Source organism: Neodiprion pinetum, chromosome 2, assembly GCF_021155775.2.
Source record: "Neodiprion pinetum isolate iyNeoPine1 chromosome 2, iyNeoPine1.2, whole genome shotgun sequence".
Taxonomy (NCBI): Eukaryota; Metazoa; Arthropoda; class Insecta; order Hymenoptera; family Diprionidae; genus Neodiprion; species Neodiprion pinetum.
Window position 1 is genome coordinate 18,643,036 of NC_060233.1, and position 16,173 is coordinate 18,659,208.

General features: G+C 34.3%; 2 protein-coding genes across 7 annotated transcripts in view; one reads left to right on the forward strand and one right to left on the reverse strand.

Annotated features, from left to right (window-relative positions):
- Positions 1 to 8,874, reverse strand: part of LOC124213003 (uncharacterized) — a 42,634-nt gene extending 33,760 nt beyond the window's left edge. For all 4 annotated transcript variants that reach the window (XM_046613756.2, XM_046613757.2, XM_046613755.2 and 1 more), the window contains exons 1-3: positions 8,276 to 8,874; positions 4,053 to 4,191; positions 1,461 to 1,618 (exon numbers count right to left, since the gene is read on the reverse strand). In XM_046613756.2, coding sequence (XP_046469712.1) covers positions 1,461 to 1,618; positions 4,053 to 4,191; positions 8,276 to 8,421 — 443 coding nt within the window. In that variant the 5' untranslated portion in view covers positions 8,422 to 8,874. The remainder of the gene's footprint in view (positions 1 to 1,460; positions 1,619 to 4,052; positions 4,192 to 8,275) is intronic.
- An 81-nt stretch (positions 8,875 to 8,955) lies between these two features.
- The window catches only part of LPCAT (lysophosphatidylcholine acyltransferase), a 125,626-nt gene continuing 118,408 nt past the window's right edge, over positions 8,956 to 16,173 (forward strand). For all 3 annotated transcript variants that reach the window (XM_046613746.2, XM_046613747.2, XM_046613748.2), the window contains exon 1: positions 8,956 to 9,488. In XM_046613746.2, coding sequence (XP_046469702.1) covers positions 9,363 to 9,488 — 126 coding nt within the window. In that variant the 5' untranslated portion in view covers positions 8,956 to 9,362. The remainder of the gene's footprint in view (positions 9,489 to 16,173) is intronic.

Consider the following 16,173-nt stretch of genomic DNA (forward strand, 5'->3'; position numbering starts at 1 on the left):
AAAATGTATGCTTCAAAGGGTTAAACTTACTATTTCAAACGTGTCTATTGTCTGAAATTTGGAAAACTTCATAAAAATTTAGTGAGATATGATAAAATTTTGTGCTTTGTCAAAAGATGGAGATTCTGTAAGAGCGAGTGCCACATTTAAAAATAATATACAAGTGTATCGGCAAGCTGACCAATTATTGACGCACGATTCGGGGCTGAAGTTTTGACTTTCCTACATTTAGTGAATATACTGATTTCAATATTGGAACTGTCATCGTCTTCTCATTGCGAAAAAATCTGGTACTCGGTACATTTTTATTTTACTCGTTAATTTAAACATCCTCATTAGCGATGTCTACTAAGCTAAAAATAATCGAAAACGACTCGATTGAATCGGTAAAAATTAGTTGATTCGTCGATTATTTCGTATTTTTTTGAAACGATGCATATAAAACTAACATTTTGTATATTTGAGTACGTAGTCCGAATAGAGGAAAAGTTTTCTGATGTTTTATAGTTTCATTCAAAATATTTCTCAATTTCAAGAGTTTGAAGAATAATCGATTATACTCGATTAATCGGGAAAAATAATCGATTAATTTTGTTCACTCTTACCGCGCTGGTGGCTCACACTGCAAACTTCACACTCAACCGAAACCGCCCTCTTTCCGCACTAGTAATTCAATGTATTATTTTTGCGACTCTTTCGCATGCGATCGACGTGAAACCGGTTGAGAAGACGCAGGGAAAATTTACCTATTTTTGTTAGCAGTAAAATGAAGTCGTGCATTAAAAATCAATCAAGGATTTATTACAATGAAAAATCCAAATTTTTCTGGGCAAAGAGCTGGAGGTTTAAAAGTTACCGGGGATTTTCGCATCTTAGTACATACCACAACACATCAAAACGTAAGAAAACTCGACATTTTTTCCCCCAATCGTGTGTCAATAATTGATGAACTTATCAATGTACGCACAAGAGTAATATAATCAATCCATTTCCTAATGGTGCTTCAAATATCTGTGAAAACATTTTTATTTTTTTTTGTTTTGCAGCGGAAGTTTTCGAATAATTTCCTAGGCAGTCCAGGTTACACCCTGAGTAGTTACCGAATGTGAGATATAACTGTATATATCATTATGAAATATAACCTTGACTGTTATACAACCTCCATTTCAGCTAGGACTCAGAAAAATTGTCATATCACACCACATCCTACTGAATTTTTTCATATTTCAGAAAGTGAGCGCCATTGAAATAGGAAAATTAATTAGATCTCAGATAGAAATAACTGAAAAAGATTTCAAGAAGTAGAGTTTTGTTTTCCACAAGTGGCTTCACATAAAAATAATTTTGCAGCAAATCTGCAACATGATCTTTCGATCTTGATTCAGACCTCAGGGAATGCGTTGTAAAAATGGCTATTTTTAAAAAAATAGGGCAGAAACGCCAACCAATTAAAAGGATACAACTCGCTGTAGTAATTGGTGCTATCGATTGCCCATTTCATCAGTAAGTCCAAGCCAGGTCTGTACGGAGAGCCGGAAACAAGTTCTTCCATCTCTTCAGCGTTTATATTCACTTCACTTCTTGCCGCCTCCAAAAGAGTGAACTTATTCCTCAACCCCTGACGGAGGAAATGAGAGAAGCAAATGCGTAATTAACGTAGAAGTGAAGACCGAAAAGCTTTTCAGTCATAAGATGCTAGGTCACGAGGTCTTCCTAACACCGATTTTATTCATTTTGAGATATCTTGAAGAATCAATTTCGTAGTAAAAACAATTAGTTGTGAAAGTTTATTGATTTCTGATGCAAGATGCAAATCTGTAAACAAAGTACACTTTCCTGTTTGAAGAAAAAACAACTTTGTCTTCTTAAATGACCTTGAAAACCTCCACCTAATGAAGAGTACGATACCAACTTACATCAAAAGTACAACTTACAGTGTTCTGCCCCCTTTGAGCCATGGACCTGTTATCGCAAATATCTTTCTTTGATGTGCGTTGTTCTCAAGATAGGCTTACCAAAAATAAGGATCTTTTTTGAGGTTATGAATTTTTGTTTACATATAGCAGAACTAATATTTTTTAAGTATGCAAAATTTTCTCAATAAGGGTTTGAATTTATTGCGAAGCAAATAAATGCTGGTACGCGAAAAAGATTTTCGTGTATAATCAACTAAATATATTGAATCGAAGGTAATGAACGAAGTCGAATGAACTGTCTGACTTTCGAATGAATTAAAATTGGTTGAAATCAGCTAATTCAGCAAATAAGATTGAAATTGACTCGGTCAAGAGTATCAGTTAAGACAACTCCAATATTGACTCATTCAATCAACATGTCGCTTCAACATTATGTTGTTTGATTACATCAATCAGATATTCGTTTTAATCAAAAATTCAATTTTATTCTCTGATGCCGGTGTATTATTATTTTGGAAGAATAAAAATATTGACAACAAACTCGCACATCTCGAGAAAACTTGTATATTATTGTAAATACTTGTGAGTGAGTATGTGTATGATAGAAAACGAATGAGACAAATATCATTGGTTTTATAAGCAATAATTTGACGTAGTGGTTATTACTGTGCGACTGCAGTAGGCAGGGAATGCTAGCGTTCACGGTTCGAATGCCCCTTTAGAGTGCAGCGTTTTTGTAAAAAAAAAAAAAAATTAAAGGTATTTTCTTTGGCGTACAACTAATTACACAGGTCTGCGAATTTTTCTATTTCAAATTTGTTTTACTGGAGTGTTAATATTCGTGATAGTAGTGCTGAACGTAATATAAAAGTATATTTATATTATATACACCACTTCACATTCAGCAGATTCAGATAACACAGTTTTCGAATGGAAAATAGTGCAAACCACATGTTATATGAAATAAAACTATCTAAATGTAAAGTTTTCGTTATTTATTTGAAATTTAATTTTAAAAAAACACAACCTTCATCTCATACATGTACACTTTGGGACAATGAATCTGAGACGGCTAATTTTTTACTATAGACAGTTATGTTGGCAACACAGTGGAACCTACAGAGCCATAGTCGGCCGAGCGCCAAACAAACTCAATTTCAATAAACATAACATAGCACATGACCGTCGAATCGTCGGAAATAACGTGTCAATCCAACAAATCATTATCATGACGGTCATGGGTTATATTATACTTATTGAGATTGAGTTTGTTTCGCGTTCGGCCCACTATGGCGCTGTAGGTTTCTCTCTGTTGCCAACATAACTGTCTAGTGTAAAAAATTAGCCGTCTCAAATTCACTGTCCCCAAGTGTACGTCTCCTACTGAAAAGCGCTCGCAGCTGCTTGAAAAGTTCTACAATAATTATCCGTCTTCAGACTATTATGCATATGTGTAATGGGGATAGTGGGGATTTTACAGAATAAACTACACCGACAAAGTAAACATGAGTTTACTATAGATGACTCCTTTGAAATTAATGAAAATATTTCATTATTTGAATAGAGTGATTTTCAACAAAATATCTGCATGTATGTATGAATAAAAACAATCGCATCGTGTTACGTAAAAACTGAGTTTGTATTTTGAACCAGTAGACCAAAGTCTATATGTATCATGTAAAAGTATACAGAAAACTATTCGTCGCAGACCTGTTGTCAGTAGTTGGTGTATACGTAGGGTGTTTGAAAAGCTGCAAATACCATATTTAATATGCCAACTTCATTGTGTTTTTAACCATTGATCTTAAATTTCACAATGTTGTGTTTCCCTTGAGTAATTATTTGGTCACTTGACAACTTTTCAAGTGTAACGCATAATTGTTGATACGTTCCTGTGTAAGTAAAATATGATCACCAGATTTACGATTAGTTAAGTCAATCAAAATTCATCTTCGCGGCCCGCGGTCGCCATCTGCGTTTGATTCAACCAATATGTTTCAGATTTGACAAATCGGTTTTCGCGGTGTAAGAACACGGTTACGCCTTTGGAATGTTATACGCAATTTCTTATCTTGTTTTTCCAAGAGATTGGTTTCAGTTATCACTATTATTTTTTTAATCCTTTGCTTTCAGTACCTGAACAAGGTTGTTCAACTGCGAGTCGATTTCGGATATTAACGCAATTTCATCTTCCATGCAAACATTGATCTTGAAAATGAGTTTCCCACGCAAGGTACTGTCGATACTGAAGAGATCTGCATTGTCCAGGGAACAGCTGTAACAGAGTAATTACACGTTAGGATTCGATAGGCTGCCAACCGACACGACGACGGTCTAATTGACCGATGCAGCTGGGTCATTCCATGTCAATTCAACGACGTTGCGACGGTGACCCTCTTAGATTTCATGATTTTTTAATATGTTTTTATACATATAGAAAGAAGTCCTCAGCTAAATTCTTAGTTCTTTATCTCTTTCCATTCCAGAGTTGTCGATTTTTGAAGAAGTTAACGAAAAAAAATTCATGTTTCTGACGATTGAAATAACCTAATTCAATACCAAAATTTTTGAATATTTTTTAATGCTCTTTCTGAAAAAAATACAAAAATTGAAAACAAAATCTCCTTCATGCTTTTTTGGCCATTTTTAATCGAAAAATTGGATTTTCGTTCAATGGGACACTTTTGGTTTTATCCAAAAAAATTTACCAAATTCTACGTTAAAAAAAAATTTTTTCAGCCATGATAGAAGATGGGCTTTCAATAACTTCTAGTGAAAATGATTTGAAAACAAATTTTTTTCCGTAATTTTGATTTATTTTCCTTCTCAGAACGTAGCTTTTTAAATTATTTTCACTATAAGTTATTGAAAGTCCATCTTCTATTATGGCTCAAAAATTTTGTTCTTTAACGTAGAATTTGGTAAATTTTTTTGGATAAAATCAAAGTGTCCCATTGAACGAACATCCAATTTTCCGATTAAAAATGGCCACAAAAGCATGAAGAGATTTTTTTTTTTCAATTTTTGTATTTTTTTTCAGAAAGAGCATCAAAAAATACTTAAAAATTTTTGTATTGAATCAGGTTATTTCAATTGTTGTCAGAAACATGAATTTTTTTCGTTAATTTCTTCAAAAATCGACAACTCCGGAATAGGAAGAGATAAAGAGCTAAAAATTTAGTTGAGGACTTCTTTCTATATGTATAAAAACATATTAAAAAATCATAAAATCTAAGAGGGTCACCGTCGCAACGTCGTTGAATTGACATGGAATGACCCAGCTACATGCCGACAGCATATCTTGAAACTTAAAACTCAACTACGCGTGGGTGACGTTTGTCAGCTGTTCATACAGGCTCTCCTCAGAGTTTCAGCTGTCAAACTTTGTTTTTTGCGGCAATATAGTTGATACGAATTTTCGAGGTTAGAATCTCGAATAATTGAGGTAGTGGCGCGGAAAGGCATGAGGAGCATTTATTATCGAGTCAGGAAGTTGATTTTTCAAGGAACCGTCGAAAAATCCGAAAAACTTTTTGAAAATTTGATTAATTTTATTATAATAAGAAATATATTGAAATGATTAGTGCTTGGAAAAAAATCGAACCGGTGAATGAAAACAGTTTATTTGATCATTTTAATTTATTACATTAGAAGCGACATTATATGCACACCAAATCTAAAAAAAAAAATAACACGAGAAAATTATTTTTTTCTATCAATTGGAAATACAGTCACAATAATTACATTTCTGATATTCATTGATACCTTCTCCTTCTATTCAATTTCATGACACGTGCAAAGATTGCTATTTTTGCTGGTTGGCGAAAGAAGTTGTAGGTTATCGGGTTTCTTTCAATTTCAAATCTTTACGTGAGACGTATCTTCTAAATAACTTTCTGGCTCTCTCCTAATTACAGAGGGTAATATTAGATTTTATGAATTTTGAAAATGCAAGATTTCGAATTTACCATTTCAGAAATTTGAATACCTTACTATCTGTAACAGAACAGTACAACTCTTTTTTGGCGAATTTAGTTTAATGAAATTTACAAATGCTTTCTAATCAATATATTCATCTTGATCGATGAATTATTATTATTACTACTGGAAATTTCCCAATAATCACCACAGTTCATTCTACTAATTTTCGACAATGTTCGATTAAATAAATGAAGGGGACCCAATACGAACATTAAAAATTCAATAATATATTATTTATTAAAATGATTTCTAAATTCCATATTAGTGCTGTTTGAAACAAAGAATATCTCATCCTAAGCGTAGAAAATTAGAAACGCAGATCATATCCTGCGACACAAGTTACAAATCAAGAATTTAAAAATGTTTCCCAGTGTCACAATTACTTTCAAAGACATCCATCCATGTTCCAGAGTGATATTCTGGACATTGATATGAAGATATTGACTTATCAAAGTCAAGACTGTAATCCTTGTTCCTTTAAAACAAATGAAAATCTAATTTTTAACAAAGTTCTTGAAAATATTTTCTCAAATAATGTATTAGTTTCTTTGTGACGCAGGGACTAATATGAATATCTTTACATGTCCCGCTGGATAACTTCAGGTTCCATCTCCAATCTCTGGATGAGATTTCTTTGTTTTAGATAGTGCTAACATGAAATATAGAAATAATTGCAATCAATAAAAATTTACAAATTTTCTGTTTCAGCATAGGACCCCTTCAAGAATGTAAAATTAAGTTTGGTTTTGAGCTATCGACAAGTTCCAGCATAACTCGCTGATCCAAATTAGGAGTAAAAAAAGTTAGTAAGTAAATTCTATCGTAGACCAAGTGATTATTTGCAAGGCAAAGTGTACTAGTAAGTAAGTGCATTCTTTAGACTTTGCTGGGGTTCAATGAAACTCGATAACTGCAACTAGCTAGTCAGATGACACCCTAAACTAAGATTAACTTCAAAGACATTTTTAATTGAGGTTATCTACTATTTCTAAATATATATGTCCTGAGTTGGCAGTGAAATTTATCCCTATGATCTAATTCAAGGCTTAAAACACTATTTATCTGAATTGACAAAGAGAGTGAAACTACGCTTCGAAATAAAATATTAATATTAAATAGTATAAAATTCAAAAAATAATGCTGGTCAATAATACCACAAGGATAACAATGATGCGCGGAGTGATTCCTTGATAGAATGAATTGGCAGGAACAGTTCAGTGTCACTTATCACTATTGGCTCAACCAAAGTAAAATGCTCGAATATTCAGACACCATGAACTGTAAAGTATCACGCTCTTCAATTTTGTCTCAACGGATGTAAAGTTGGTGATGATGGTTTTCTGATGAAATTCACTTGGATACATGTTGTCCGATGCTACGACTAGCCTGGATAATTGGAATAATATGCTGATCAAAAAACCAGAGTCCTTGCTGTCGAAATGTTTTGACCCAGGTAAGACATGATTTTTGTTCTATTCACCAAAGTTGGATCCTCGAGCATACTAAAAAAACGAATTCCATCATTGAATACATGCAAAAATATCTTAATACTCAAAGATCACAGATTTAGAAATTTAGTATATCCTTCGATGCCTGACTGCTCTAAACACACTTCGACGATGAATTGTTCACTACCTGAAAATATTAAAGGATATTATTAGCAGACAGGAGCTTATGATGTTTGTCGATATAACTAATTTCCAACAAATCCCATAATAAATTAATCGTTATTGAAATGCATTGCCACAATATGTCAATTAAGAGTATCGCATCTGGTACATCTGCTGTAAATTTTCTCTTTTTGCATTCCTAAGCCTCACGTTTAAAATAATCTTTTTTTTATTCTTAGTTACTAATTTTATCAATTTATTTCATGTTCATCGGCACTGATTACTGGCTTCCAGAGCACTGCGCTGTAACAAATCTACTCCGGAGCTACCTTCTACTGGATTTCAACAATCCATTCATTTTTAATTTTATATAAATAAAGAATCTTTTTACAATGAGCATTATTTTTACTTACCTGCCTCAATTTTTCCAGGCTCCCAGTCATCATGACGTTCCACATTTAATTTCAGATCTTTTCTTTCAATAAATAACTAACCCAAATTGTGTAACATTTAATTTTTTTTTTTCCATCAAATCCTTCATTGCGTCGATTGAATATCTTCTGATATCAATCACGATATTGCTGAACGGTACTATTTTTCTGACACAGTTCACGCTAAATAAAAATAAATAACAATATAACCTCAATTCGCTACTTTACGCGCGAAAGTTTCACAGCTCCTGTCACATTTAGTTTAAGTTTGCAGGCAAAATTTATTTTTAAGTTTCAAAAGATGCTCACGGTTTTCTATCGTGATTTGTATACTCACTCTGAAACCATCCTGAGTTGTTCTTCCTGATTTTTCAAATTGTTTAACGGGCGTTCGGCACTTTGAACTAAGACGTTCCATTTTTCATTGATTTTTGACAGGTGTAAAAAATATCCAACTACGGATTTGTGTAATTGTTTTTCCATATTTTCTTTACAGGTTATGTATTCACTTACCCGCAAGAAATATTCAATGCTTTCAAGTGGATACTTTATTTACGAATAATTCGGAAGAACTATAAAAGTAGCAGGGTTCGAATCATTCGCGTGTGGATTCGACGGCCTATCGCACGGCGAAGCGTACATATTTGAGTGGCAAAGAAATAAACACTCAAACCCGAGCAAACGAAATTATACAACGTAAGATTTGACGAGGTTGAAGTAAGTAACCTTATCGTAACGGAACCTTAGGAAAAAATCACTATTTTCTTATTTTTACAACGATTTTGAAGGTACTAGGATTGCACAGAATGATTATATTTCGTTTCATCGCGGTTTAGTGCATTTAAAACGGTTCCACAATTGCGAAATTACGGTATTTCTTCGGCGTGAATCTTACGATAACGTTACTAACTTCAACACGATGCGATTTGGCCTTGCAAAAATCAACAATCGTCATACGCTGCACGGTGGCGCCGTCTATATTCAGCGCAGAATAAAACGCTGAGGCTGCACCACTCGGTCAATGCTGTCGCGTCGCTCAGCTGTAACATAGTAGTTACGCTATACTTCAGTAAGTGGAAACAGGCGATACAAATCGGCCGCGAGTGCGCGCCAGGTGCAGAATTTCACCATACATTGAATTCTGCTTCATTTCACCTACCCGGTTTGACAGGTGTAATTTAGGTGCTTAAACTGTAATTCGAACTTAAACGATGTTTAAAAATTGTTATTAAACCGAGGTGCTCGGATCCTTTACTTTCTTTTTATCCTCCCGTTCAAATTTGGAACACATCGATGTAGTGCAAGTTTTTTCTCAATTTTCCTCATTATCATTTCGACATCTATTTCCTGTTCCTTGATACATACTTAGAATCGGACGTAACAGTGCTTGATAAACCTGTGTCGTCGGAAAGAAACGCACCAGGATGGAGACGATGGAGAGGATGAACGGGAAGGTTCATCAAACCTCGGATTCACCATCTGTGTCAGCCGACATTCTAAACCCCTTCGTACATCGCCTTGAACTTGACACAACCTACGACAAGCTCAAGGTTAGACCATTGATAGATGATAGATAAGATCTAGTGAGAAAAGAGAATTTTCCAAAACGGCGAGAGAAAGGTGAAAAATAAGAAAAAGAGAAACGGGAAAAGGGAACAACTGCATGTCGAAGAACCGATTGGGATTGCTGGTAACGGTCGTTATAGATGTGCAGCGTGCGCAAATTGCAGCCCGTGCGGTCGTTGTACCCAAAAACCGGCAAGAATGCGTCTGACCGTGCTACATACACGTGTGTACACGATATATCATTTAATCGACCCAACCAATCTAATTACTCTGGAGGCTATGGAAGTATTCGATTGACTAGTTATACACGCGAATTTAGTATGATTGATTGTTAATTACGCAGGTCTGCGAAACATAACTTTTAATTCCACCTTTAACTAATAATACCCATTTTCGCGTTTGAGATACGTGGACTTCGAATTTTGGTACATATACGATACGTCGAAATCGGCCAGGGCACCTCCTTAAAATCACCGTAAACAACAACTAGTGAAAGTAGATGAATATGTAAATATCAACACTACCATTAATAAATATATTTAACACAAAAATTGGCAGTGAACTCCAGTGTATTACTGGAAGGAAGCAGAAATAAAATTTCTTAGAAAATTTAAGGGATAGAATTTTTTGAATATTTATTTCACAAATTCGTACCTAATACCTACCGAAATTTCTACTCAGATTTGTGGGGGGAACCATCGCAATTCTGTGTTATTCGAAATAAGCTATTTAGTTATGCATTATCTGTAAGCGTACAGAAATTTTTGCTTCCTAGATTCGAGTTGTGAGAGCGCGGCCAACGACCACAAAGAACGCAGATACGTACACGCGTGCTTTCTACTCTCCCTAGTACCTACGTGCAGATCATGCGGATTCTCTTTTAAGAATTGGAAACTCTACCGCGTCACTAGCACTGTATCACGCCGAGCCCCAGTTTAATGATAAATCATGGAAATTTTGAAACGAGCTGATTTGTCATCACTCGTATACTCTTCCTCGTTTATTAACAAGTCACGTGCGATTTCTGGAAAAGCCTTTTACAATCGTTTCCAGTGCTGTCACACATTAGAGTCGCAAGAAGTTTCGAAGAGACGTCTTGGCGGTCGGAATTGAATTTGAGAACACATTTTCAATAATTTCAGTGCAGGAGACACGTACTGCATGATTGCGTATGCAGTTATAGGAATCTCTTTGGGATGTCATTATCACTATTATAGAAGTCTCCGGGCACTATATTTTTCACATCTGTCGGTGTAAAAATTAACACCACTCGTCGTTGGTGCCAATGACTGACACCTTACATACCCATACTACACCGCTAGTTGTGGACCTCTGTAATACTCCACAGTGACATAAATTCATCACCGTATACCTCCAACAGTGTAGGTATACGATCCTTCACGAACAGTATTGACTGAAGCGTTAAGAAAGAAAACTGTTGTTTACTTTTTATGATATAAAGCAACGGGGTAGGAAATTTGACAATTTATTGGCAGGCTTTCTTGCAAGTAAATCGAAATCGAAACTCAGTTGTAACATGCTTCAAAAAGTTGCAGTCAAATTTTGTAAAAATACTGGAAGTACTCGTTGCGGCTCTTACAATTTTTGAATTAGACATATAGTTCTCGAAATTCTCACTGTTAATTTTTCTTACAGTAACCACTTTTCCAATTATCAATTAATCGAGTTTTATAAACGATCCTAATGGAATTATTTTTATATTCAAAAAAATATCCTCTTCGAGAGTTTACAACTTATGGTGATGTTATTTAAATTGTTAGTTCAATATTTGCTTCCATTCTACTGACTACTAACCTTATCAATTTGGTGACTGATTTTTGTAATTGATTCTTTGGAATCCACTACAACGATATTTTGTTCAGATTTCAATGTCACCATAAGCCAATTCTATAAAAACCATGTGCATATATGCGAGTGCAAGTTTTCTGTCATCTTCAAAAAATACCGTGTGCGTCTACAACATTATCGCTAGCTACAAGTGCCAATCTTTGCTGACTGTAATAAAGATAACTTAAATTTCGTTAGATTTTAGTAATGGTAAAAAAAAAAAAGTTTTCTGTACGTGAAATTTGAAATACAGATTTGATGCTTACGGAAAAGAACCTCTCCAAAATTAAAAATAGAATGACGCCATCGACAATTCGCTTTTGCCCAAAATCTTGGGCAGACGTTCAAATGACAACTCATTGTCAGTTTAAAAATAAAAATGTACAGATCTATTATTTGACATGTGTAGCCAACGTATGTACTGCCAATTAAAAAATTCGTAGTCTTTAAACCAGTCTATTTTATACGCCGTTCTCTTGAAGTCATTATCCAATAGACCTAACGAAGGGTTAATCACGAGACAAAAATGTGTACCCCAAATCTCTTTTTTATAAAAATCTCATAAGTCTCATAAGTTCTCGCAGCATTGCACCACATTTCATCACATCTTCTTACATGTCCTGATCACTTTCAAACATCTCACCGGATTATTTCGCATTTCACGATATTTTCTTTCATATTTTACATTATTACATATTTTCTTGCCTGGAAGAAGGAGGATTTTTCCATTTAAAATACACGTGTTTCAAACACATTCTCAGTATATGTTTTACTGTAAGATTAATAATGTTCAAAGTAATCTGTCACTACGAGATTTTAGCGGATATTGGTTCTACTATGTGAGAAAAAGTTCACATCATCATACCAGCTAATCTAGACAAATTGCACTTCCTCTAAATGGAAAAAAGTCAGATGTCGAGGGAGTGCAATCCGTCGAGATTGCATGGTACGATGATGTGAACCGAACCGAAATAAATTTCTTGTGGAAAACTTGAAATGAAAATACTTAAGTCCAATCTACTCTACTAGAAATTTGTAGTTGACGAACGCCAAGTCAGGATGTGGTAGAGCAAGACCGTGTCGAATCAACACCATGGAGAATAAGTCTGTTTTCAATAAGGTTGTGTGCAACATGTTTGTGCGCAAAGTGATCTGCGGTGAATCGGGCCTTCTCATTTAAAATTAAAGAACGGAATAAGGAGAAAAAAGGAGCATGATACGTATCATAGCACGTATTTAAATAAATATAAATTATAAATAAAATAAAAATAAATTCCATATTTGGTGCATATAAGGTACATGGCGTTTACGAAACGAAGAATTTGCGCAGTGTTAGTAATGATAATGATACAGCTGCCTGGGGGAGGATCTCGCTCAGCTCAATCACCCAGCAAACCTCAACGCCATCAATTTTTTTTGCGATATAGCAGCCGTATGGTACGCTGGTATGAACGCGTTTTCTGGCCCCAAGGTTGATCTTTACGGACACGTGTCCAACTGAGCTCAAGTTCAACTTTATGATTGGAACTTCTGAAAACCGTGACCATTATGGCGTACCTTACGACTTTTCTATCAACAAATAATGTTCGTACCACGGCCGTACAACCTTTCGGCCTTAGAACCAAAACTACTATTTCGGAATTTTGTTGTTCTACCTGAGAGTACCTCCGTTAATTTTTTGCCAAATTCTTACGTTTCCTGATTCGGAGTTTTCAAACCGAAAGTTTGGCAACTTTTGAAATATAAAAATCTCATCATTGAATTCGAATTGTATCGAATTTGAAAAAAAAAATTCTCGAAAGTTCTTAATCCAATTCTGGTCACCACAAATTGATTTGATAGTGAAAACTCGATATCTCGTCTCATCTTGACATTTTTACTTTTTTCACGAAATTTTTTGAAAGAAGCCAACAATTTTAATTAAGTCCTTACTCAATATGGTATCTTCAATGGTTTCGTTACAAATTTTTTAGAGAGTAAAAACATTGTATTCTTCGATGAAAGAGTCAAACGTCAAATACTTCACCATTTGTTGCATTTTTTTATTCGGTATAATTCGCCAAAAATGAGGCTATGCGATGAGGAATGATACACAGGTAAAAATATGTATGTCACTTTAATCATAGGATTGTATGAACTTTCATTTTCCATCTCAACTAGCTCCATTTTTGACGAACGGAATTAAATTCATTCATTGATCAAAAAATTGAACCTGCAAATTAAACAATATGCAATAAACGATAAAACGTTCATCGTCTGAAATTCTTGGTCAGATAATTCCGTGTTTTGCTCTTTGAAAACATCGTCTCCTCGAAACCCTTTAGAATACTATTTTGGGTAAGCAGTTAAAATTTTTGGTTTTTTTCAAAAAATTCGGTGACAAATATTTTTACAAAAAATTTCCAGCATGCCGAAATAATGATTTTGCTCTGTCTGATAAGTTCTTGGCGATCAAAAGATGATTCATAAATTCAACATTTTTTTTTTCAACTGTTTTCAACACGAGTCCAATAATGACTTTGTTTTTATTGATACTCTTCAGGACCGAGGTATCATCGGCAGAAAATTCTTGAAGTTTACGAATTGCCAAATTGTGATTGCTCTAAACTCCGAAACGAGAACCCGAAAAATTGTACGAAAAATCAGCAGACGTCCTCTCACGTAATACAACAAAATCAAGAAAAAAAACGAAAATCAAACGTGTTGAGGTCTGGAGGGTGATTGAGTTGAGAAAAATTCCCCCATCATACATAGTATCACAAATAAAAATGTATTTTTAATATTTGACACATATCAGATACATGAAGTACACAAAATGTAGAATTTATGTAGTGATAGCAATAATACAATAGTGCGCATTTTTGTGATACAGTTGATCCTAATACACAAAGTAGAAGTGTGACGAATTAGATACTAGAGAATGAAAAATTCTAACTATTCCATTACGCGAAGATTGCGTATTTTGCGTATTACTTATACATGGAGACCGTTGCTAACTTGGACGACAGGTGAATTAAATACCGAACAGTATGTAACTAAAAATACTAATGAAAGAGAAAAAAATGAATAAAATAGAAACATCGAAATGAATATTCATGATAATTACGTGAAATTTAAAAAAAGAAGGATCACACCACAGATCTTCTTGTCTGTGATGCATCGTGCGGGAGTATCAACTACCTCTATGTGTAGACAATAAATGCTACCGATCTAGCGCTTCATAAAGAAGAAATATTATTCATATTATTGGTGTCGTGATACTATTGTTATTTCCGTTTCCAAGTTACCATGATCATTAATTTTTAAAAACGAGACAATTACAAAAATGAACTCAATTAGGTCTTGAGATTCCTCCCGTGAAAGCCATTGTATCGAGAAAAATTTGTCGTAAAAGCTACACGGAGGGAAAGAAATTCTTGAACCAACATATTAGATATTGCTGGAGTCCATTCGCTTCAATCTAGTATCCCTTGTTTGTTCCAAATACGATGACTTCAATTCAACAATTTAGATTCAGTTAGTTTGTAAAATTGTTAAGCGAATTCCTTGATTCAACAAAAGCCTTTCTTGTCGCAATCGAGTGAACCTTTTCATGTGTTTGCGAAATTGAGTCAACCAAATATCATTTCATTTGAAGTTTATGCATTGTTGCTCCATGTCGCATGTTCATTACTAGAAACAATTACGTACTTGAAATCAAATAAGTACGTGATTCTAGCCAGCAAAAAATTTACTTTGATCGAATGTCACACTTTGATGATCTAACAAGGAGAGAAACAAGTAGATAATATATTCATTGTAAGCAGTATACTAGTACTATAAACGGCCAGTAGGCGGTGAACTTTCTCGCTACGGAAGCAGCTTCGGAGATAGTTGTAAAACTGGGTAATCCGATGAATCAACAAAATGTTCAATTTATACTTCTACGTTTACAACAATAAATTTTCGAGTTTTACTCATTGAATATCGGGTAAATACTACAAAATTTCGAGTCAACAGAATTATAAAAGATATCATTCGAAAAATAAGTTTTGTGAGCTTTAACAACTCCAATGTTCAGTCATTGCTAAACATATTTGTAGTAACAAACGCCTGTTTCAACCTTTGAACTCTTGACTTGACAAAACATGAACTGAAACAAGCTCAATTTGTTTTGATACAATAATTACATGTTTTTAAAACAAATCGATTGAGGTGCATTCAATCCATTTTTAGTAATTTTAATTACACAATTTCTGTCTCATCTTGAATAAATTGATAGTCAGCAAGATCATTCATTCATTCAAAGGCTTGATTCAATTCTGTATTAAGTTGACACAAGTATTTAATCCGACAAAACTGTTTTGTTGAATCAAGTAAGTAGTGTGTTCGCCACATTTGTCTATAGCATTTAGTACAATCAAACAAATACCACTTGACTCAAATAATTCTTTACCTGTGTGTATACAACAGAAATATGGTAACTTTTTGACGATATATGAAAACAACTAGACCTACTTGTATTTATCTACTATATTGAATCAACGAGAATATACAAACTAAAATGAAAAATCAGGACGAGTTCACTATAAAGCAAAATAAAAATAAAATTTTTATTTGGAACAATAATGCAAGTATGGCAGGTCTGGCCGTCGTCAATTTTGTCCTCAAACTGGCATATGTCTTGTGTAGCTTTCGCATCAAAGTTTTCGACAAGTGACAACTGGTAGATGTAAGCACATTGTATTTTCAATTGGTAAGTACTCGCTCGCTACGCACTCGTATGTACTCTTGCATGATTAGATATTTATGAACTTAGCCTCAATGCGTCAGATAAATCCA